The sequence below is a fragment of the Asterias amurensis genome, chromosome 5, assembly GCF_032118995.1.
Source record: "Asterias amurensis chromosome 5, ASM3211899v1".
Lineage (NCBI taxonomy): Eukaryota > Metazoa > Echinodermata > Asteroidea > Forcipulatida > Asteriidae > Asterias > Asterias amurensis.
This window is the reverse complement of record NC_092652.1, coordinates 17,427,705-17,453,523: the sequence shown is the minus strand read 5'-3', so window position 1 is coordinate 17,453,523 and position 25,819 is coordinate 17,427,705. Positions and strand designations below refer to the sequence as shown.

The 25,819-nt window shown below is 37.8% G+C and overlaps 1 protein-coding gene across 2 annotated transcripts in view; it reads left to right on the top strand.

Moving 5' to 3' along the window:
* The window catches only part of LOC139937248 (alpha-1,3-mannosyl-glycoprotein 2-beta-N-acetylglucosaminyltransferase-like), a 64,795-nt gene extending 39,368 nt beyond the window's left edge, over positions 1–25,427 (top strand). For both annotated transcript variants that reach the window (XM_071932342.1, XM_071932343.1), the window contains 9 exons: positions 1,570–1,774; positions 3,916–4,024; positions 11,196–11,334; positions 14,095–14,229; positions 15,404–15,494; positions 17,030–17,134; positions 18,296–18,386; positions 19,044–19,214; positions 20,440–25,427. In XM_071932342.1, the coding sequence (XP_071788443.1) occupies positions 1,570–1,774; positions 3,916–4,024; positions 11,196–11,334; positions 14,095–14,229; positions 15,404–15,494; positions 17,030–17,134; positions 18,296–18,386; positions 19,044–19,214; positions 20,440–20,553 (1,160 nt within the window). In that variant the 3' untranslated portion in view covers positions 20,554–25,427. The remainder of the gene's footprint in view (positions 1–1,569; positions 1,775–3,915; positions 4,025–11,195; positions 11,335–14,094; positions 14,230–15,403; positions 15,495–17,029; positions 17,135–18,295; positions 18,387–19,043; positions 19,215–20,439) is intronic.
* The last annotated feature ends 392 nt before the right edge of the window (positions 25,428–25,819 follow it).

The window sequence follows — 25,819 nt, the reverse complement described above, 5'->3', positions numbered from 1 at the left end:
TTTGACATTTTGTCTGATGAAATATTCATCCTTGGAATGAAAAAACCCCAAATAGTTGTTGAAACCAAACTGTGTTTAAAGTTTTTTCTGAACAAGTCAGGAATGCACCAAAACAAAACATTCCCGTATTAGAATATGTACGAGTACAGACTACTTGTTCCCAGAATGTCATCATTTACTGGATTTTGAAAATGTTTGCACAGGAATGGTTTCGAATTCAAAGGCAGTTTACACCATTTTAACGCGAGAGTAGAGATTTGTAATTTTGTACCCATTCACATTTAGTACTTGACATATCTATTGGAAAATGAGTACTGTACATAAAATAATAAAATAAATTGACATTTCCCTTACTCCTTGGAGGAGTGTCTACTGCATCGGACTTGACTTCCCTGGTGTTGTCAGAGTGTTGGGTTCGGGTCATAGCACTTGTGTACTTGTGCAAGACACTCAACCATAATTGCTTTATCCTTCAGATGGGACAGAAAGCTGTAGGTCCGGTGTTGTGAAGTGTTACGTAAAATTTAACAACCCAGTACACTTGTAGTTAAGTGAAGAGGGATTGTTCCGTAGTTTCTTGCATGGTTGTCTGCAGATTGCGCTACAACACCTTCCAAGGTGCTGGGTTCTGTGTCGTGTATTGCATTTGAAAAAAAAACGTGTACACTTGTTTGATAAGGGATGGGGGTCTGCTCGTAGTTTCTGGCATGGTTGGCTACAGATTGGCTACAGATTGCGCTACAGTGCCTTCCAAGGTGATGGGTTCTGTGTTGTGTATTGCATTTGAAAGAACCACACTTGTAGTTATTAAGGGATGGGGGTTTGCCCATAGTTTCTGCTTCAGATTGGCACATTGCGCTGTTACACCTTCCAAGGTGCTAGGTTCTGTGTTGTGTGTTGCATTTGAAAGAACCTTGTACATGAAGGGGGTCTGCTCTGGAGTTTCTGGCATGGTTGCGGATTGTGCTACATCACCTTCAAAGGTGCTATCATAAAAACAATTCTTATTAGTAGATAATTCTAATTCCAGAGATAAAGTGGTATAAAAGAAGTGAGTATTATAAGAGTAGGCTAGTCGAAACATTGAGACAAATCAAGAACTCACTCTGCAGCAGTGAAGTCCTCTGGAGTACATGTAGTAGTCCCATCCGATTGCCTACCTTCCGCCCAGGTAGTGGTTAATAAGTTTGAAAGTTCTTTTTAGGAATTTCAGAAAAGTCTACTCTGCGACAGTAGGCCCTTTAACAAATAGCAGGGCAAGTTCTCAACAGAACATAATGTATTCAGCAAAGTAGGTAAACGCAGTGTTGCCGCAAATACATTATTATTAATTAGTCATTAATTTTTCTTGAGAAAAACTAATGAACAGCATTTAGAAAATCATGTTTAAAAGATGAGAGCACTTAGGCCGACTTTAATGCTTTTATGAGTTGCTTGATTTGACGACAAGGTTGAATGTTTCTCACCAATGTTATGTGTTAATTTTTGTCCTCGGCAAACGTTCCACAAAGAGGTTAATTATAAACTAATAAAAACATTTTGGAACCATATTATTTTTTTCTGTTTCAGGGAAAAAATTAGTACATGTACCAGCTCCACTGGCCAATGAAAACGTTGACTTAGCGGTACATCAAGATGTCTCCAAATCACATCCATTTAAACTAGAGGTGGCCAGCAAGGTCACGTACCCATACTCTTCCTATGTCATTCCAGTATTGATGATTGCTTGTAATAGACCCAGCGCCATCCAAAGGAGCCTGACCAATTTGTTGGGGTAAGTGTTTTATTCGAAGAATGCAGCGCAGGGATGTGGATCCCATGTCCAATTAGCTATTTGGGAGTTAAATTTGAATATCTGGTACAATGACTTCCTTAGTTACAGTGCACCCTTTAAAGTTGAATTCCTCAGACTAAATGTATCAAAAGAGTCGCTACGCCACATGATTAGGGGCAAGCTTTTGTATAGCAACCTCCAGGATGAGCAAACCTTGGTACCATTGTGCCATACACATCCATTCAGTAGCAACTGTCTTGATAGTCTGAGGAATTCAAATGTTAATGGTGCATCATAACTAAGCGAGTCATTGTACCAGACATTACTCAAATCTAAGGCCGTGTCCGAAATGGTGACTTGTCTACAGCTACGGTTAGATCGCGCGCGTCTGCCTATTCTTCAATACTGGCAGACGCGCTGATCTAGACGTAGCTGTAGCCGAAGTCGTCGTTTCGGACACGGCCTAACTCTCAAGCGGCTTATTTCATGGCTCTGCTTACCACTGAATTCTGCACTAACGATGTCCTGTAAAGCTCCCAGTTCTACGGGTCGTAAGCACAGAAATACATGCTAAGGAAAGCCATGAAATTAGACTTGGAATCGACATCACTGTGCTGCATAAGCTTTTCTGCCATTTTGGAACTGTATCATAAGAACACAAGCCTTTAGAGATGTACATGTATTCCTCTTTTAGAAAATAGCCAAGTAAAAAATAACCATTTGAAAAAAAAATTCTCAAACAAGATTTTCTGTTTTCAGTGCCCCTCCATTTATTTTCGGTGCGTTTAAACCCTCAGGTCGTTGTACTTACGTGTGCTTTTGTAATTTTGTTTTATACCTTTTAACTGTTGTTAGCCTTGCTTGAGCTGTGAGGTCCATTCAGTTCCGTTCCTTGCTTACCTAAATTTTGTCTCATTAGTGATCAGCACCTTTTTTAACGCTGCTTTTTGTGCTACCAAGTATCAAGTTCTACTGTGTTTGATATCCCTTTGTCAGGTTTTAGCGCTTTACAGATTTTTTCTTTTTAGTTTTACAAACTTGTCATTTTCCGAAAATGTACATTTGAGGTTTTTTTTTCACTACTTGTGTATTTTTCTGGGTTGAATAATAAACCTAAATGAATGAATTATGGGGAAAAAAAAACTCTCACACTGAATAATAAGACAGACCTGCCGGGTTGCAATAAGTCTCAAATGTCAAGCAAGTTCCCAAGACGTTTTACACCTCAGAGCCACCTCACCAAGACACCCCCCCCCCTGTTTTCTTGAGCCGAGCGTCGTTGTTGAACCGACACAGCTCTGCTCTCTCACCATGGCTGATTGCCAGCGGCTAGATATTCTTCTTCTTTGTGCATATTATCTATAAAACATGATGCATTCTACAACACCTGCGATTGCACATTTCCCTTCAGACACTATCCTCTCCATGGACATTGGAGTTGCCAGCGTAAATATCTTAAAGTGTGATGGGGCCTGAGGCACTAGGAAGCTAATGTTCGCACTCGCAGTCAGAGAAGGCTTCATGCCCCCCCCCCCTTAAGAAAAATAGATTGAACTTACTTAAATATACAACAGCATTATTTTTTAAATGATGTATTCTTAGTGCGTTTTTTTAAACCCCCAGTACTCTGTGTTAATCCCTAGGTATTCACATGTTGGAAATAGAAATGAATGTATTGAAAGTGATTTTGATACATTTCAGATAAGCAAGCTATTGGTTAGAATCCATTATGGTCTGCGATTCGATCAAGCTAAACGAGCTGTTTGTTGAAAATATCAGTTTGGAGAAACAAACCAAAACAGGCCAACAGGGGTGTAATTTTCATTTCAAATGAGCCATTTGCGAGTTTGCAAAAGCTTGGCCAAAACCATATGACACAACAACTGTCTCTATAGTCATGGAAATTAATTAATGTGTCAACATTAAGTTGTGAGTACTACAAGAAAGTCATTGCACCAGACTTTAATCAAATCTAACTCGCAAATGACAGATTGCTTCAAGGTGCTTTTTCTTCACCCAATGAAAAGCAAAACATTTTCCTACTTTTTATCGATTTCTGTTTCCTTTGTTATTTCCAATGAGAAAAACCAACAAGGCCAATTTCTAATTGAACACTTTCGTCGCCTTCTTCTATTTTTCAGCACAAGGCCCTCTCCCACTCAGTTTCCAATTATAGTTAGCCAAGACTGCGGACATCAAGAGACGGCCGAAGCCATTCAGCGTTTCGATGACAAGGTCACGCATATCAAGGTAGGATTTTTGTTTCGGCTGGGTGTGATCCAATTAATTAGGTGCACTCATTACGTCGTCGACTTTACCTGTGAAATCCGATTATAATGCTGTCTGAATTGGTCAGGCACGAATTTCACTGAGCTCTTAAAGGGGAAGGTTATCATTGAGGAGTACATTGTTTCCCATCTTCTAGTTTTTTAATTACATGTAAAGGGAGGATAACAACAAATTCTTACATAGCGCATGTCACAATATCCGTATCAATGCGCTTTACACTAGTGCCCTGGTCATGGGGCCAATAACATCCCTGTAATGTTTCTCATCTCCCTTGGGAGTATACAGCCCTGAGCTGCCTGTAAGGCGCTTGTGGCTTTTAGAGAAGCAATTATAGTAAAGTATCTTGCTCAAGGACACAAGTGTCACGACCGGGATCCGAACCCACACTCCAGAAGTTGCACCAGAACTTGAATTTGATGCTCTTAATCACTCGGCCATGACACTCTGTACATTATACGTTAGGTAATCGCTCTAGAAATTAGTGGCAGTAAAAATTTACTTGGTAAGAAGTACAGCAGCATTCTTTAGTATGAAGCATTTTGAGAAAAATTTCACTTTGGAGTTATGTGATTATGGAAAAAGATATCACCTTTTGTGAACAAAAAATTGTATCTGAGATGTGCTCGATTGTTTTATTTCGACATAAAAACTAACCTTCATATTAAAAAATGTTAGTGTTTTTGAGATATTGAAAAAAAAATTCACAGGTTATATCCATGCAGGAAGAATAATCCGTAATTGGAATACACAATCTGAGAAACATATCTGACAGTAACGATTATCAGATTCAAATTTTGGGGCATAAAAACTTATATATATTTTTCCATAACTGTATTACTTCGAATTGCAATGATTTTCTTCATGTCATCTCCCGATAACCTTGTACCCTTGTTTTCTCAAAATACGAGACTGTTTCCAATTCTCAACGAGATTGATTTTGGAGATAGTCTGTCTCCATTTTGTCAGACAGAGAAAAAGCAACGTTAATGCTATCTTGCTGACAGGGAACAAGACATTCGACAATGTACCTTCGCTCAAGCATTATCGCCCTAAACTAATCTGTTTTCTTCCTAACCTCACTATATCTCCCGATAACCTTGTACCCTTGTTTTTGCAAAATATGAGACTGTTTCCAACCTCAACAAGATTGGTTTTGAAGATAGTCTGTCTCCATTTTGTCAGACAGAGAAAAAGCATTGTTAATGCTATCTTGCTGACAGGGAACAAAACATTCGACACTGTGCCTTCGTTCAAGCGTTATCGCCCTAAACTATTCTGTTTTCTTCCTAACCTCACTATATCTCCCGATAACCTTGTACCCTTATTTTTCCAAAACATGAGACTGTTTCCAACCTCAACGAGATTGGTTTTGAAGATAGTCTGTCTCCATTTTGTCAGACAGAGAAAAAAGCAATGTTAGTTCGACATTCGGCACTGTACATGTACCTTCGTTCAAGCATTATCGCCCTAAACTAATCTGTTTTCGTCTTAACCTTACTATATCTCCCGATAACCTTGTACCCTTGTTTTCTCAAAATGCGAGACTGTTTCCAAATCTCAACGAGATTGGTTTTAAAGATATTTACAACTCTTCTGTGAGATTGGTTTGAAGCGTAGGCACTGAGGGTAAAACGAGCCTAGCGCGGGCGGCCTGATCAATCTGCCGGGGCCCAATTTACCGATATCTCGGTTTCTTATTACATCCAGATCCATTTGCTAGTGCCCCGCTAGTAGATTGCCTTACATCGTTGACTGCTTCAGAGTCCCTGACTTGAATTTTAAGCACCATCCAATCCCGATGGGGTTTGACTAATATGCCAGTACATGCTCGCTGAATACGCCCTTTGTTTGCTAACGACATTTAGGCTTCATGTTTGTGAATTTTCGCATTGCAGTTGAAAAATTAAAAGGCTTGAAGGTGTTTTGGAATATCTAAGAGGCTATAATGTTGTACTACGTGCCTGTGAAACAGATTCTTTATGTTAAATAGAGATATAAAAACCCAGATACAATTGAAAATTTTAGGTTTTTGTGGCATACTTAGTACCATAGTACAGAAAATATTTCACCTCTGATAATCTACATATGCATTTCCAATGCGCATAAACAATAGACAATTCTCAGATGATTAAAGACCAAACACATTGTGTCTTGAAATTTGTCAAACATACTCTAGGGTTAGGGTTTATGTTGAATATAAAGGTACAAAGAAATACTGTGAGCTGGAGAGAAATATCCTCAATTCTTTTAAGAGTTAAAGACACTGGACACTATTGGTAATTGTCAAAGACTAGCCTTCACAGTTGTTATATCTCAGCATGTGCATAAAATAACAAACCTGTAGAAATTTGAGCTCAATCGGTCGTCGAAGTTGCAAGATAATAATGAAGAGGAAAAAACACCCTTGTCATACGAAGTTGTGTGCTTTCAGATGCTTGATTTTGAGACCTCAAATTCTAAATCTGAGGACTCAAAATCATATTCATGGCAAACTGCTTCTTTCTCGAAAACTACATTATTATTTCAGAGGGAGCCGTTTCTCACAATGTTTTATAATATCAACCTCTCCCCCATTACTTGTTACCAAGAAAGGTTTTATGCTAACAATTATTTTGAGTAATTACCAATAGTGTCCACTGCCTCAGTTGGAAATTACTAAAAGCAGCTAATACAAAACATTTTTGTCAAAGTATCACAATACCAGAAGTAGTTTGACATTCATTGTATACATAAAATTATTGAAATGGTTAAATAGTTGTATTTTATAACTATTTTCTGACATCAGAAATTTCTTCAGCGCGAGCGTGGTGAACATGGAAGTTATCGCTGTTTTTTTTTTTTTCATTCATCTATTTTTCTTGAGGGGTAGGGGTTCAATTTTATCTATTTATATGCATTGTGCATTGATCTCATACACAAAATTGTGACAATAACCTACTCCAAAATTGTCTTTTCAAATGCAGTCAGGTTTTGACTTTTTGTTGAAAAAAAATAAATAACAAACATTCCTGAAGTTTGACACACCACTAATGAGACTCATTGTCACGGACAGTATACCTCGTATGTGTACATCCTCTGCCATTCATAATTAAAGGTACTGGACACTATTGTTAACTACTCAAATAATTGCTAGCATAAAACCTTACTTGGGGAGCTGTTGATAGTATAAAACATTGTGAGAAGCGGCTCCCTCTGAAGTAATGTAGTTTTCAAAAAAGAAGAAGTAATTTTCCACGAATTGGATTTTGAGACCTCAGATCAATTGAGCTCAAATTTTCCCAGGCTTGTAATTTTATGCATATGTTGAGATACACCAAGTGAGAAGACTGGTCTTTGACAATTACCAATAGTGTCCAGTATCTTTAACAGAAACAAAATTATGCTGTTTCATTCACGCGTCCATTGATGGTTTATTCATAAAAAATATTCCATGGCAGCCAAAGGCTGAAATGCAGACATTTTGTACATCAAATAAAAAAGATAAAAAGGAAAGGAAGTAACAAATGCAGACAAAAAAAAAGTAAAAGTGCACAAGGCTGAATGAAGACAGACAAGTTGAAATTGCTTTAAAATTTATGCAATCAAGAGCTTGTCTGACTTCTTTAACAGTCATTCAAAATTCCAGCAAACAATCTCTATAATTAAATATCCATATTTTTTCCATTACTTTTTCATTCTTTCCCCTCGAGCCCCTCCAATCCAACAAGCGCACGACAAACATTGATTATCGGCACAGTACGCGATGCAAATATGATTGGTAATTATTCCTCATTGCCGACCGCTTGTCTGCTGGCCAGCCCCTTGATGTGATTTAGGGTACAGGAAAAGCATTGAGTTGTCTCTCGTTAATGGAACCGTATATTAACTTCCCCGCAGGCAGATCGATCAACCGATAGGCATGGACGCTCCTGTGTTTCAATTTCTGCAGGGGATGGGGGAAAATATTTCACATGCTGTACATGTAGGATTGAGTTTTATGACTTGCTCAATGCTATATGGAAAGGTTTGCGATAACACCATGTAATGACTATCTCTAATGAGTTGGGGGTTGTTCTGAAAAGAACCGTTGGTTTCAACTCAACGTTTCGATCAGTATGTTCTGATCATCTTCTTTTTTTTCCTTTCCAGAAGACAATCGGAGCAAACTGATCGAAACATCAAGTTGAGACTAACAGTTCTTTTCAGAACCACCCCAACTCATTGAGATAGTCAGTACATGGTGTTACCGCAAACCTTTCCATATCATATTTCCTCCATGCAAAGTTTCAAATCCTACTTGCTCAATGTTGTTTTTATTGCACAGCATATGAAATTTGCAAAACTTGTGTCTTAATGAGACACCACATGACGCTAGCTCAGTGGCCCCTCCATTACGGCAAAACAGTCTAAGGGCAAAGAATGAAAATGATACAATAAAAATGCATGCCCTCGATTGGTTGATTGAGCGTGGGCATATTCTGGGTGGAGCATTTCAACCAATCGAGGGCGTGCATTTTTATCGCTATCGTTTTTCGTTATGGGGGCCTGTGTGACTTGGCTTTAAAGGAACAAGTTGCCTTAGATCGGTCGAGTTGGTCTTTGAAAAGCGTTTGTAACCAAATTTTCCTTGTACGTTGCGAACTAAACACGGTCGGCCATTTATGGGAGTCAAAAATTTGACTCCCATAAATGGCCGACCGTGTTGGTCGACAAGGTAAAAGGAAAACCACGCAATTTCGAGTGATACTTGTGTTGATCATTATATTCTACATTTAAAATATCTTTCTAAACATATGCATTTTATAACAGCTTACTAACGCTTTTCAAAGACCAACTCTACCGATCTAAGGCAACGTTATCCTTAAACTCCACAATGTTGGTTTCTTATAAGATCATATCTGGGTAACAACTGTGGCAGTTTGGAATCTGGGCTTGACAACGAAACCGTTCAATTATATATTTGGTTTACGGTAACACCATGTGTGTATCTACTTGCCAGGTAGAGTTGTTCTTTAAGAGAACTGTCTTGCTTTATTCTACTGCCGCGGAGTAGATTTATCGGATGTTCGGGAGACTTCTCCGTTCTGAAAAGAACTGTCCTGCTTTTTAACCCTAAAAATTGGCTGGGACTACTACTAAACCAGTCCAGTCTGGATGATTTTTTGCTTCATCGAAAATGCACATTTCAAGTTTAGTGCTTACATTTTTGGAGTCAGTATTAATGTATATCTTTTAACTAGCAAACGTAGCCTATTTCTTTCCCTAAAATAATCATGACAGCCAGGCTTTCAGTTTGTTTAATGCAGTTGTCGCGAAACAGGAAAGAACATACATGTGCTTCAATTTCAACATGTAGATTTGACATTATGTACAAGTGCAACAATGTTTTTTGAACTGCTGTTTTTTTTCCACCTGCCTGGGTGAATTGTGCAAAACTTGTGTTCTAACAAAACAACACAACCAACATGTCAAGTAAAAACAGATCAATAAAACAAAAAACTTCCATGGGGGATTTCCATATTGTGTCCCTGTGCGACAATATTTAATGAACTGCTGTTTTGTCGCCTGTAGTGATGAAAAATACCAAATTTTTGTAGGAGTCGTAAGTGAATTGTATCATATTATCAAGATGTTTGTTGTTGTGAGACTTTACCTGTGCTGTATTCATGGTCGTCAGGATCAATTCACTGAAAACACACTTTTTCTATATTTGGTTACCATGGTGACTTGGATCTTATCTCAATCATAATATATTATAACCAAATTTAATGACATTTATTGTAGGAGTCATAAGTGAATTATATCATATAATCAAGATATTTGTTGTTTTGAGACTTACCTGTGCTGTAGTCATGGTCGCCTGATGCCCTTGAGGCGCTGCGTTTAATGAACCAGGATCAATCCACTGAAAACGCACTTTTTCCTTATTTGGTTACCATGGTGACTTGGATCTTATCTCAATCATAATATATTGGAACCAAATTGATTGACATTTATTGTCAAATAAAAAGAGAAAATTTCCTTAGCATGCCGTAACAGCCTAGTAAAAGGAGGTTGATTTTAAAGACACTGGACCCTATTGGTAATTGTCAAAGACTAGTCCTCACAGTTACTGTATCTCAGCATATGCATAAAATAACAAACCTGGGAATTTTTTTTAGCTCAATCAGTTGTCGAAATTGCAAGATAATAATGAAAGAAAAAACACCCTCACGCGAAGTTGTGTGCTTTCAGATGCTTGATTTCGAGACCTCAAATTCTAAATCTGAGGTCTCGAAATCAAACTCGTGAAAAATTACATTACTTCAGAGGGAGCCGTTTCTCACAATGTTTTATATTATAACACCCCTTACAAGTATTCTGCCTGCTCATTAGTTTAGAGCGCGTCACATGACATGTCTTAGTTTTGCTAGAGGATGGTCGTGTGATAGTGCGTCGGTTTGCCGTGCGCTAGTCCGAAGACTAGCACATGGCGTGCAGTACCCAGACGTCCTTTGCGTGTACGAGGATGATACATTAATAGTCTGTAACCATTTCGGATTGCACGACACTACATGCAGCACAGTAAAAGTTTTTGCAATCTGTACTCGCGTCGTTTGTGGATTGTAGCATTCAGGTCTGTAACTTAATAATAATAGTACAATAGTTAGAAATGTTTGAGGTGTTATAAAACAAATATTGACTGTTTTTACTCGTGCAATGGTTAGAACTATGACTCCCTTGGTGATCCCCGTAGCGTTCTATTTTCCCTCGGCTTCGCCTTGGGAAAATAGAATGCTCCGGGGATCACCTTTGGAGTCATAGTTTTAACCATGGCACTCGAAGCAGTCAATATTTGTATACTATCGACAGCTCCCCATTACTCGTTCCTAAGAAATGTTTTATACTAATAATTATTTTGAGTAATTGCCAATAGTGTCCACTGCCTTTAAAGGTAGGGAATCAAAAGTAGAATCAAAATTTTTATGATAATTCAACCTATACATTAACACATCTTGGTGTACTTACTTCACGTGACATTCACTATTACTCCCATCTGCCGCCACTCCTAGAAGTACTCCACTCTCCCAAATTGCCCCCACCCCTAAGTTGTCCAAACCCCTTCTCATAACTTTGTCTTGATATTTTCCATTTTGTTTATTCCCTTACACAGCAACCTGACCTGAGCAGTATAACATTACCATCAACGCAGAAGAAATTTGAAGGATATTACAAGATAGCCAGGCATTACAAGTGGGCCCTGAATCAGGTGTTTCATCAATTTAAATATGATGCTGTCATCATTGTAGAAGGTACGTGACCAGAAAACAGGACTTGTCAGTTTCTAGTACAGTACTTTCACCTTGATGTTAAAGGGACACATTGCCTTGGATCAGACGAGTTGGTCTATAAAAACCATTTTGTAACCGTTTGTTATAAAAGGCATATGGTTGGAAAGATTTTTTTAAAGTAGAATACAATGATCCACACAAATATGCCTCGGTATTGCGTGGTTTTCCTTTTGCTTTGCGAACTAAACACGGTCGGCCATTTATGGGGGTCAAAAATTAGACTCCCATAAATGGCCGGCCAAGTTAGTTGTCGAGGTAAAAGGAAAACCGCGCAATTTTGAGGCATATTTTTGTGGATCATTGTGTTCTACTTTTAAAACATCTTTCCAACCATATGCATTTTATAGCAGACGGTTAAAAACATTTTTCAAAGACCAACTCGACCGGTCCAAGGCAACGTGTTCCTTTAAAGGCAATGGACACTATTGATAATTGTCATAGACCAGTATTCTCAATTGGTGTATCCCAACATATGCTTAAAACGAACAAATCGGGGGAACATTTTGATTCAATTGGTCATCGAAGTTGCAAGAGAGTGATGAAAGGAAAAACACCCTTGTTGCGCAAGTTTGTTTGTATTCAGACGCCTAAAAATAGCTTCAGGCCTGAAGTTTTTTATTATTTGAGTGAGAATTTACCTCTATCTCAAAAACTATGTTACTTCAGTGGGAGCCGTTTCTTAAAATGTTCTATCAACAGCTCTCCATTGCTTGTTACCAAGTAAGTTTTTATTCTAACAATTATTTTAAGTAATTACCAATAGTGTTGTACATTTCAACAATAGAGTGAGGTCACAGAAATAGTTTAATTTAAATGAATCTTTCCACCCTTGCCTAAAATCCATGCCCTGCTTTTGCCAGAAAGGTTTTGTCATTGAGTTATGACATGTAAGACTGCTGAGAAATGAGAAGTTTCTCACTTTAAAAAAATATACAGTTGAGGCTCCGCCAATTAAGTCAGTAACTTTTGCATTGACAATCTTGCCTTTGAGATCTTGAAACAGTTACTTGCACTTAGTCTGATTCCCTACAGTCAAGTTCCCCCCTCCCCAGGCTCATCATTAAAGTTGTGATTTGACTGATGAATTATTAACAGCCATCATTGGCTCTCTCACGGTTCTCTGCACAACAACATTGGCACAGATCTCCCTTTTTCCCTCCCTCCCTCCCTCCCTCCCTAAAACAACACTACACTGGCTTCCTGGACAAACAGTCTAAGAAAACCCAACTCCTCAAATTTCTTTCTTCAAGATGCAGCGAGATGCAAACAGAATCCTCTCGTTATTCCCCGGTGGGGTTCTCAACACAAAGCCACTTTTCCTCAATTAGGCCGGTTCACAGGCCTGTCTTGAGTCTGGTCACGGACCCCTCTATATGAGGGTCAGTGTTCTTTTTCTGACTAATGCCCAGCTCGACGGATGCCTTGGGTTTTTTGTTTGAACGAATTCCAAACTGCTGTTGAAATGTTAATAAAAAAACAGCACAGCAGAATGGTGATGTGGTCATTGGCATTTTGTCCGGAAGGTTCACAAATATCCGTGATTTGCAATTCAGTGCCCCATCTACAGTTTACCACGGACCTTGCCTTTCAAGTATCAGGCCTGTATTTAATGCGCTATGGTGCTTTTAGAGTGAAGTAAATGTTTCTGAAATCTAAACAGAATTGAAAGACATGTTTTAAAGGCAGTGGACACTATTGGTAATTGCTCAAACTAATTATCATCATGAAACCTTTCTTGATTACGAGTAATGGGGAGAGGTTGATGGTATAAAACATTGTGAGAAACAGCTCCCTCTGAAGTGAAGTAGTTTTCGAGAAAGAAGTAATTTTCCACAAATTTGATTTCGAGACCTTAAGTTTAGAATTTGAGGTCTCCAAATCAATCATATGAAAGCACACAACTTCAAGTGACAATGGTGTTTTTTCTTTCATTATTATCTCCCAACTTTGATGACTGATTGAGCTCAAATTTTCACAGGTTTGTTATTTTATGTACATGTTGATATAAACCAAGTGAGAAGACTGGTTTTTGACAATTACCAATAGTGTGGCCAGTGTCTTTAACGTACTCTTCCAAGGGCCATCTCTTTTTGATTCTCCCTATTGTTAATTGTCTTTTATTATGGCACTGGCAGCCAACACCAAGCCAAAAAGGTGGTAGCGTTTTCAGATATCGCCGAAGATATGGAGCGATTATGTCCCCGCAGGAAGAATCATTTGTAATTAGAATACACAATCTGAGAAACCTATCTGACAGAAAAGTCTCCCAAAATCTAATTTTTTTAGGATAAAAACTTTAATATTTTTCCATAACCACATGGAAGTGAAATGATTTTTAAAATGCTTTATTCTTTCGAAAGCTTCTGTACTTTTTACCAAGTAAGTATTTGTAGCCATTATTTTTAAGAAGTGATTACCCCAAAAAACCGTAGGTCTTCCCTTTTAGTGGTATCTAACGGCTTTATCATTTACTCAGGACTCACTTACCCAAGACTCATTTTCTCAAGGATTTTATTATTAATGCCAAAGGATGTAGTTTTGTATGTAAAGAATTAAAAGCTACATTCACATCTGGTTAAAATACCACCATATGTCCCTGAACTCCACAGTAGAAAAACCATTTCAATAAAACCAGAGTATTAAAAGTGTAAAAAATGCCACGCGCTGAGCTGGATACGTGTCAAGTGGGTAATGCATTCCTCTTATCTGCATTTGTTACAGACGATTTGGACGTGTCGGTGGATTTCTTTGAGTACTTCCTTGCCACGTATCCCCTTCTGAAAGAGGACCCCACATTATGGTGCGTCTCGGCATGGAATGATAACGGGAAAGAGAGCAGAATATCTAGAGATGCAGGTAAATTTTTCTCCGCGAGGCCTAACCCGAGCGAGGGGAGAAGAAAGAAGAAAAAAAAAAAGTAATATAAATTTTATAGCCCGGGGGATTTTGCATTGATACGTGGCACATTTTAACAAACGAGTACTTATATAATGTGACTCTGGGCAGAATATGGGATGCGGAAAAAAGGTCATGCATTCAGCGATTGATGAAATGTCAGTGAGAATACATTCTTTAGTTATTATTTATGGGAAGATGCTGTGAAGAATCTCAGAATGAACTTTAGCGGACTGATGCTTGGAATATGAAAGGGGTGAATTGTGTTGTAGAAATTTAATAACTGCTTTGGTAAAAATGTACAGCAATATGAATGGGATTTTTGTTTACACTTTTTCTGTTATTTTAGATTGAGTAGATAATTCATGAACTTTTGCAAAAGGGGATAATTAATAGAAAAAATGTGTAAAACTTCTCTTAATAATTATAATAATAATATCAAAATATTTATAGTGTGCCAAATTGCCATTGTGGCCTCAAAGCGCTAAAAAGCAATTACCAAATCCCACCATTACACTACAGAAGGTTTCCCAATAATGCAATTTAAAAACAGCCAGTGAAAATGATATACTAGGTTTAAACCAGCCAGAATCAGAGTGAGACAATATTTTAATTCTTGAAAAGACAGTGGACGCTACTGGTAATCGTCAAAGACTAGTCGTCTCATTTTCAACATGCAAAAAATAACAAACCTGTGAAAATTTGAGCTCAATCGGTCACTAAGTTGCGAGATAATAATAAAAGAAAAAACACCCTTGTCACACGAAGTTGTGTGCTTTCAGATGCTTGATTTCGAGACCTCAAATTCTAAATCTGACGTCTCGAAATCAAATTCGTGGAAAATTACTTCTTTCTCGAAAACTACGTTACTTCAGAGGGAGCCGTCTCTCACAATGTTTTATACCATCAACCTCTCCCCATTACTAGTAATCAAGAAAGGTTTTATGCTAATAATTATTTTGAGTAATTACCAATAGTATTCGCTGCCTTTAAGCTTTTTCTACGCAGTGTGGACCTGAGAACAAAACAGTTCCAAATCATGTGGAGACTTGAAACACTATCTGGTCTTACAAATAATCTTCTTCTTTTTTTCTTTTTTTAATTTTCTTCACTTGCTTTTTTTCTTTGTCTGCAGAGTTACTTTATCGAAGCGACTTCTTCCCAGGATTAGGTTGGATGATGAGAAAAGAAATTTGGCAAGAATTAGAAAACAAGTGGCCAGATGGGTGGGTGAACTGATTAGATGGAAACTATTTACAAATGTAGTGCAAACACGACGCTGTAGAAGTTCACAAACACAATGTTGTAAAATATTCACAAACACATGTTGTGGAATATTCATATAAACATAATGCTGTTGAGTGTTCACAAAAATAATGCTGAGGACTACTCGTAAACACATTTTCTGTATAGAATATTCACAAATACAATGTAGAATACTCACAAATAATGTTTAATGTAGAATATTCACAATACACAATGCTGCGGAATATTCACACACATAGTAATGTTCAATGTAGAATGTCCACAATTACAATGCTGTAGAATGTTAGCAAACACAATGTTGTAAAATATTCACAAAACACAATGCTGTAGAGTGTTCACAAAACACAATGTACATGTAAGACCCTTTGATAATGGGAACTATATTTCAGTGTTTCTGGTTTGTAGCAGGGACCTTTGTATACGGTTCTCCTCTAGGTTTCTAGCTACATTGATTAAAATTGCTTTCAGGCACGCTTGGTTTGATTATACCAGAAATATGTAATCTAAACCCCACATCTCCTGTGAGTGATTTTACTAGGACCCTTCCAGACTCTAGCAAAACACATTATGGTAACCCAACACCCAAGCTGTCGGGCTCTGATTATGTGAGTATGCATGATCAATGGTCATACCACCCTTGTCCTGATCCCATGTAAAGCATGATCTGGTTACTGGTGCAATCTTCAGTTCAACAGAATCAAACAAAACATGCTGTTGGATTTATTTTTACTTTCAAATTATTACATGTATATATTTCTGGTAATGAAAAGCAGGATGCCTCATAAGTGAACTTCATCACTGTACATTTATAGCTCACAAGCCTGAGGAAACCGGTAAACATACTTGCTATATTATCTATAGCTACCTCCATGGTTAACCAGAAACATTGAAAATAACCCATAGAGCTACACATGTGTTGACTATATGTAGTAGCAGGTACAACAACTTGGTTACCTGTAGACAGCTCTATGAAATTGGGCCCAGATTAATTTAGGTAAGCATGTGCGTATTTTACAGCAAGAAATTTAGTCGACCATTACTTTAAAAAACAGACTAATTAACTGAAAACAAAAACCGTAAGTTCGACTTGAATGATGTACTGAAAAAAAGTATACGCACCATTTAAACACGATAATGATGCTCGCCGTTTGTACGCTCATCAGCAGAATGTGCGTTCACATTTGCTGCATTTTTTGGTTCGATGACACATAGAAAAGAACAAACACACTATCATGCAAATAAACGTACAATTGCCGTACAAAATTTCAAGCTTTTGTATTGTATTGGTTTGTACATAAACATGGATGCACCCACACGGGGTTACCAAAAGATGGAAATACCTCATGTCATTTCAGTTTACCTCCCTAGAATTTTTATCCTAGTTTAAGTGGGTTTTTTTTTGTCAGCAACAACTCTCACCCCTGATAAAATCAGTGAGCTTTCAAATTACAAGTATTTTGGATAATGACCCAGTTCTGTCATTTTGTCTTTGAAGGTTTTGGGACGATTGGATGAGAGATCCAGCTCAACGTCAGGAGAGAGCCTGCATTCGTCCAGAAATATCTAGAACTGATACCTTTGGAAAAGTTGGTGTCAGTAGGTAAGTCGGACAGGTGCGGGGAGCAGTAAACATATTCCTTGACAAGTTTGCATTAGGCAGTGTGTTTGTTAACGCTTCCTTTTTTCGTCTTGTTCTTTAGGTAAAATAAAGCAACACATCTTTTTCTTATCAAAGAATTATACATTGTAACTTCACAAATTCTATACATTTGCATGAAATTTACTAACAAAAGCATGGAATGGTACCGCCATGTGCAGGCATGCAACTGATCAGCTGGTTTCCTTTTTTTCTTTTTTTACAGTGCCATAGAAAACTGAAAACACTGTACAAAAAATACGTGTGATCGGCCATTTTTTTTGCAATTAGAAAGTTGCATATCTCCATGTGTAAAATCTCTTATGGAGGAGTCAGAGCCGGTGTGGTATTGACGTTTCTAACAATTAATTTTGCTCGTCTGCAGACACCTACATATTCAATTGCAAACCTTTATATTGTGTGCAACCCCCATGTGTCTTTCTTGGAGAATTGATTTTTTATTTATTTTTTCCTTTTTCTATCTCTTTGACATGAGTTTGAATTTAGTGTGTCATGGCTGAGTTGTCTAGAGTATCAGCTCTAGCTCACGTATGTCTTTTGGGCTAGACACATACATGTATATTACAGGGTGTCTCAAAAAAAAGGTAATCCTACTTTAAAGGGTTTTTATGGCCAGACTATTATGTAAAGTACTGTTATCAAAAGTGAACCAACTGCATTTTTGCACCACATTTTCAAGACAATGGTGCTCGCTGATGCATGACCCTGGAATGTAACCAAATGTATCATTGGAAAGCACAAGGTTTCAGCTTTAAGATGATGCCATACTTTCTGCTGGTAAACATAATAGTCTGGCCATAAAAACCCTTTAAAGTAGGATTACCTTTTTTTTGAGACACCCTGTATAATAGCTTCTTATCACCCAGGAAAAAATGGGTACCTGCAAGTGTAGAGATTGTTGTGATGTTAAGCAACCTGTACAGCCAATTGGCTGCCAGTGCTGCATACTGCAAAGGAGTTCAGATGGTTTTAGGAACGCTTGAAGACTTGATGAATTTGGAAAGTGATATGGTAATGCACTTTAATACCATGTTAAAAAGCGCTTAGTGAATGCTCATCCCTGATCAGTAACATTTGTAAGCTTTTGTTTTTCTCTGTTTGCAGGGGGCAGTTTTTCGAGCAGCATTTGAAGTACATCAAACTCAACCAAAAATCAGTAGCTTTTACACAACTGGATCTCTCCTTGCTCAAAAAGGTTTGTGTGAAAAATGTTCATTCAATACTTTGTCACTTGTGCAGTTCTTATTGATTCTAGTCATGCATCTAACATAAACATTGTTTGAACCTTAACCCTTGAATAAGGCATTGGTGAGTTAGATTTAAATGTTGTCATTAGTACAACGACTTTTTATATCTCGGTCTCTTTTTACACTTCCCATTTTTATCTTCCCTCATCTCTGTCTTTGTAACAAAACGTCATTCTTCGAGTGAGGCTGTAATGGCATGGAAGGACAGAAGTGCCTGGTAGAGAGGAAAACTCGTAGAGTGTCATGGCCGAGTGGTTAAGAGCATCAAATTCAAGTTCTGGTGCTAAGTCACCAAAGTGTGGGTTCGAATCCCGGTCGTGACACTATAATTGCTTCTCTTTACCCAGGGGTATAAATGGGTACCTGCGAGGGTAGAGAGGTTGATATTGTGAATGAAAAGCCTTCAGAGCGCCACTGCAGCTCGGGGCTGTATACTCCCCATTGGGAACTGAGAAAAATTAGAGGAATGTTATTGGCCCAATGACCAGGGCACTAATGTAAAGCGCATTGATACGGTTATTGTAAAATGTGCTATATAAGGATTGGTTATTATTGTTATTAACACAAAAACTAAGTACCAGGTGTTTCTTCTTGTTTCCTTGCAGGATAATTATGACCCAGTCTTCAAGAAGGAAGTTTACGGAGCTCCAGAGGTGTCGATATCGCAACTCCAGAAGCAGGACGCTCTTGGACATTCTACCGTTAGAATCACATATAACAGTAAAAATAGCTTCAAACTATTGACCAAACAATTAGGCATCATGACAGATCTAAAGGTAAGGTTATTATTATTAAAGGAACACGTTGCCTTGGATCGGCCGAGTTGGTCTATAAAAAGCGTTTGTAACCGTTTGTTATTAAATGTATATGGTTGGAAAGATGTGTTAAAAGTAGAATACAATGATCCACACAAGTTTGCCTCGAAATTGCATGGTTTTCCTTTTACTGTGCGAACTAACACGGTCAGCCATTTATGGGAGTAACAAATTTGACTCCCATAAATGGCCGACTGTGTTAGTCGACGAGGTAAAAGGAAAACCGTGCAATTTCGAGGCATGTTTGTGTGGATCATTGTATTCTACTTTTACAGCATCTTTCTACACATATGCATTTTATAACAAACGCTTTTCAAAGACCAACTCGACCGATCCAAGGCAACGTGTTCCTTTAATCATAGTGTATGAATCCTCTGTTGCCTCTTATTCAAATCTGTCTGACTTAAAACAGACTAGCACCTTTTAATATTTTACAAATATGATAACTATTAATAATTGAGTTTTATATAGTGCACATACTCCTAGAACTATGAGATTCATTCCACTATCGTCTCCATGAACCTCGTAGGTGATCATGTACAAAATCCTAATCAATTTTTTAATTTTTTATTCAAGCTGCCAACCAAGCTGCCAAGATGGATGCCATGTTGTGGTTTACAGGTTTTAAAAGTTTTGCATTGCTTAAAAATTGGCGTGCCATGATGGTTACCGGTAGTTCATGGACTAGGCAAATTTGGATATGCTTATGGGGATAATAGCAATCAAAGTAAAGAACAAGATACACCTATATTAAGTCTGCTGGCACCTTGTGTCCAGGGAGTTTTTTGTTGAAGACACTTTTTTAGTTTAAAAGTTTTGCAGATGTCCTGGAAAATCTGTCTCCCGGAGATTCTGTCCCTCACATGGAAATTAACATGAGCTATATGTGTCAGAAGCAGTTTTTACACAGTTGGTCATATTGGTGGACAGAATCTTTCGGGGGGGGGGGGGTGGACAACAGAATCTCCTGCCATACTGGCACCATTCAAGTTGGTTTAGTCGTGCAAAACTTTAGGTCATCATGTACAGAATCCTATTCAAAACTTTTTGAAAATGATTCAAGCTGTCAAGCAACTGCCAAGATGGATGCCATGTTGTAAATGTAGTTTAAAGGTTTGTTGTTTCGCAATGGGATGAAAAATTTGACATTTTTTTCTTTATCTCTTTTGTCCTCACCATGTTACAGTCTGGTGTTCCACGAGCTGGTTACATGGGTGTAGTCAGCTTTATGTTTGACAACCATCGTGTCTATCTAGCGCCCCCAACGGGTTGGAAGGGATATGATGTATCGTGGAGTTAACCTCGGCTGATTATCTGCAGTTTGACACTGGACACTATTGGGCTCTTGGTGGCGCAATACATGAAAAAAACAATGATTTGAGCATGCTGTTTACAACCCACTGCCATTGTGCATGGTAGCTTACATATATGTGAAAAGAGACTCCAGCGAGAAACTCAAATGACATCTGTCAATTGGACAGTATGTGAACACAGTTAAAAACAGGCATCGAATCGCTTTTAAAATACTACAATACTGAAGATGATGAGCAGATGGTGTTAGTATGTATCTTCCCTGATGGAGCACAGATCCGCCAATCCCATGCTTTGGAACGTCAGCGGGAAATACTCAAAAGGTTAACTTCGGCAGGATGTGAACCTGCCACGTCAGGCCCATAATCCCCTAAAACGACTGCCAAATCTGTTGAAGGTCCCATTTTCTGATACCTACATTCTTGAATTGGTGGAAATGGTGAATATGAAATGATCTCCATCTTCTCATTTTCTGTTGAAGGTCAACGAGTAAGATTTCATGCAGGATGTACTTACATCCTGAATGAAAATGCTTTGGAACTTTTGTTGGACAAACTCCAAAGATAATCCTGAGCAGGATGTGAACCTGCAACATCTGGCACATTAGCCCTAAGACAATGAATGGCTAAATGCTCTTTGAAATCTGTTAAAGATCCCGCTCTGATACTGGTGTTCTGGGACGGGCAGAAAATGGGCAATAAGAACAGACTTCCGTCTTCTTATTTCTGGTCATGCTGGTTGAAGGTCAAAAAGTAAGATTTTCGTACAGAATGAACTTACAGCTCCCAAGGCTTTCCTAATTGAGATCTGGGCCCAATTTCATGGCTCTGCTTACTGTAAGCACATAATCAGAATTTACAGAAGCAGGGAATTCTGTGTTTACAGCAAGTGTATTTCACGGGTTAGCGACGAATATTGGCTTCTGCATGTGTGTACTCTACGTTACTAGGCATTCTACGCTTACAAAGCTAGCGCCGAAATTCGGCATTTGCCGGGCAAGCAGAGAATGTTGATCGAATTCGCAGAAGTAGGCGGTAAGCAGAGCCATGATATTGGGCCCTAATTCCAATCAGGGTATATAACCCAACCAGGGTAACAGTTATATCCAGATGGGGATAGTTTGTTTAACATTTACCTATAAAATATGAGACTTTATTCAAGGGTTATTTAAAATCAAACAAAAAACCCCAACCCAAAGACCCACCTTAATTGTTTAAAAGCCCGCATTTTTAGATAATAAAAAATATAAAAAACTTTGATAGTGTGGTGAGTAGTAGAGGGAACAAGACATAAGAGGACAGTGCCCTGATGAAGAAAATTGATATAGGCGTGGAACATGTGCCTTTTATTTTTAAACAGTATTTAAAATTCAGATTTGCTATTAAAATGATATGCTAAAATGTTAATAATATGGCAATTAAATCTAAGTAAACAATAATGTAAAATATTAGCATGAGGGCCCCATTGAATATTTGTAAATGTTTTTTAATCATATTAATCGAAAGATGTCCACCACAAGATAATGTCTTGAATATTCCAAAACGCAGCATTCTTTGTGTAATGTTGGAAAACCTGCACCATACAAAAATCTATTTGGTAATTACAATGCGAAATTGTGTGCATTTTTTACAATCAAAAGATATTCCTTGACATTCAGTTTAAAGATGCTATGTCAGTTTTTTTGCCGATTTGACCCAAACATTTTGATTTAAATTCAATAGGTATTTTGATGGGGTCGAGAAAGTTACAAGCTTTCATTTGAGCCATTGCTCGAAAAAGGCCGCCAATTATTAGTAGAAGTGAAATAAAGTGCTCAAAATTAGTTTTTATCGGGATCCCGACAATATATCACGTGACCAATTCTTATGTGTTTTATAAGAAACGTTTTAAACTTTTGTCATGGTTCCTGACCATTAAAAGTAAAAATTTAACTTTTTTTCGCTAGAGTGGGTGATACTCTTAGAAATACCATTCACTCAAAAAATTCTATTTTTTAATGTTTGGGGCCAAAAACCTGACATAGTATCTTTAAAGCGTATAGTTTTTGATGAAGAGATTTTGAGTAGTTTACACTTTTAAGCAACTTCTGCTTCAGTGCACACTTGGGCCCAGTTTCATTTAGCTACTTAATCAAAAATATTGCTTGACAAGTTTTGGCATAGCAAACGTTATCTGGAAAACAGTCACAAATAGTACATGTGGAAAAATATTTTTGGTGGTGACATTATTCCAGTAAGCTCAAACGTTTTGTACTCAAAATTGGGCTCAGAGCCTGATTTCATAAAACATGAACTGCAATTTAAACATTTTGCATTGGAATTTTCTGTACTTGGCTAAAATTAGCAAGGAATCAGCAAAAACTGTTTGCATTGCGTGGTATTTTTGCTGTTAAATTGCTTCTGCAATAACCTTGTTAAGCCGGCAAGAAGACAGTCCAAGTGTGCATGTCTTTGATGTAGCTGGTCTAGGCTTAAATGTTTTGGGTTCAGCAAAAACGAAAGTCAAGAAATTGTTTCTTTCAAGTTCTTTTCGCCACTAGCCTTGCCCATGAAATACATGGTGCTGATTGTGGTGACTCGTACATACTTGGGCGTCTGCCTGGTGCCCAACTAAACGTAATTGGCATATTTTATGGAGAAGGCTAATTCTGCTGTCCTTCAACTTACGTTTCATTAAATGTTCAGGATTCTTCGGGAGAGTAATTGTTTAGTTGATTGGAAGGTTGGCATGGAAATATACATTAATACCAAAAAGTAAATATTTTTGAATAAATGTAGAGAGAATAATATAAAATTTTCCAGTGGACGCTGGTATATTGAAACAAGAGTTATCTTTAATGATATTGATGTAATGAAACAAAACAAAATTATAGGAGCTGGGTTGTCTTTTTGATTTGTAAAGAAACATTTGTAAATTAAACGCTCAAAATAAACTTTTGTAAAGATCAGATAAGTTGAGACTCATGAGTACATGAGTTTATCACAAACCAATGTATTTCCAACACGTAAGGTTTTTATTTTGATTTTTTTATTTTAAATCTTTAGATTAATGTTCTATTTGAAGATCAATGGGTTCAAGAAAATGTTCCTATTTATTTAATGGATGGTACAGCATTTAGGTATGGGAAGAATACATGCATTCCTATCCTTGGCTCAATTTCATTGAGGTGCTTAAGCAGGGTGTATTGCTAAGCAATTTCCTGCTAAGCAACAATGAGCAGGATACCAGTCACAATTGGTACATAGTATGAATGCTATTTTGGCCGGTCACCTCATTCTGCCTTGCATAATTTTGTTGTGCTCAGCTACTTTGTTTTCATAAACCCATTGGACACTTTCGGTAAACAGTATTGTCCAATGCCCACACTTCATGTATCACAACTTTTATATAAAATAACAAACCTGTGAAAATTTAGGCTCAATCGGTCATCAGAGATGGGAGAAAATAACGGGAAAACCCACCCATGTGTTTAAAATAAATCGGTAATTCTCGATATCGAGAATTAATATTGTTTTAATGTTTTCTCAAAAACTAAAGCATTTCATGGAATAATATTTCAAGAGAAGTCTTTCACCATTACAGATTTACAAATAAATTACAGGTTTTACAGAAGGTAATGCATTACCTTCTGTAAACCCTGTAATTTATTTGTGAATCTGTGAACTGTTTTTTTTTTTTTTTTTTTTCTGTACCGAAAGTGTCCAATGGCTCTATGAAGTTGGGCCCTGTAGTTTCTTCTCACAGGAGGAAGCATTGAAAACAGAAATTATAACAACGACAAATTGTTAAGATGCTTCCAAAAGTTTTTTTTTTTTAAGTTTCACACCCCACAGGAAGGTACATGTGTAGTCCTTTAATGTGTTTATAATCAATGTTTCTAAAGATGTACCCTCCATTAATATCTAACCAGCGGTGGCACTGCGGGCGGGCAAGTCCCCCCACCAACTTTGTTTTACCATGTCATGTCAAACTTAATAGTCTTGCCTGCATGTGGAGTATGTTGGAGATAAATCTTGTCTTGTGTAGTGGATCTAGGTTTTAGACCTTTCTTTTGCCATTTTGACAGTAAGCCTATGTTATAATTTCGGTTATAACACACCTCTTGCTTGATCTGTATTTTGGTTGGCTGAAACACGGTCACGTGGGATGAACTAATATAGTCTAGTGATCGCACGTGCAGGTTTTGCGGAAACTAGTTCCCGAGCGGGCACTAGTCTTTGAAAATAGTGCCCGATTACAGCGCCCTCTCTTAACTTGAACCGTAAACAGCAACTACAAAACTTCCTTTCTTTGCCAGCTTTCTGTTCTTGTTTCACATTTAAGACCGAGCTGTGTTATAAAACACATATTGACTGGCATAATTCGGTAACCAGTGTACGTCTATTCCCCCTCGGGCCTGTGAGTGACCAGAAGAGGGGCCTTCGGCCTCGGGAAATAGGTGTAGGTCGCACTTCTGGTCACTCAAAGTCCCTCAGGGGAATAGACATACACTAGTTACCTCATTGCCAGTCAATATGTGTATAATAATATCCTCAGGGTCTAATTTCATCTCTGCTTACTGCTGAATTCTGTGCTTATGGCTCATGTAAAGCACAGAATTCTACACGCCATAAGTGCAGTATTACGCAGTAAGCAGAGCCATGATATTAATTTTGTCCCTCCAAAAACAACACAACTTTTTTAAAAATGAAGAAGGGGACGGAGCTGTTTTTTTAAAGAAAGGTCTTGTTATGTTTTAGTTTATTTCTTTCTTTTCCTTAAATAATTATTTGGCTGAATGGATATTGATTTACCAAATGGGTGTCTTACAATTTGTTTGTTTTAAAAAGGAAAATAAAGTGTATACCTGTATTATTAATTTTTTTATGAAATAGCAATGATGCTTTGTGTCTCGAATATTAATTTGCAATAAATGTGTTCTGAGTTACAGAATGGTTTAGATGACTGAGAAAAAGGGTGGGCGAAGGGGAGGGGGTTGCATGTGAGAGGGTATTGAACGATTTCAAAATTGATGTAAAATGCTGAAGTGATGAGAAACACTTGATTCAGAGACACTATTTGTTTCATCATCTTCACCATCATTTGTGGCTGAGCGGTTAAGAATACCGTACTCATCAAACTCTGTTTTTTCTGATCAGCAGAATGTGGGTTTGAATCCTAGTTGTGGCATTAGTGTCCTTAAGCAAGATACTTTAACATAATTGCTTCTCTCCTCCCAGGAGTATAAATGGGTACCAGAGAGCGATGGACTGCCA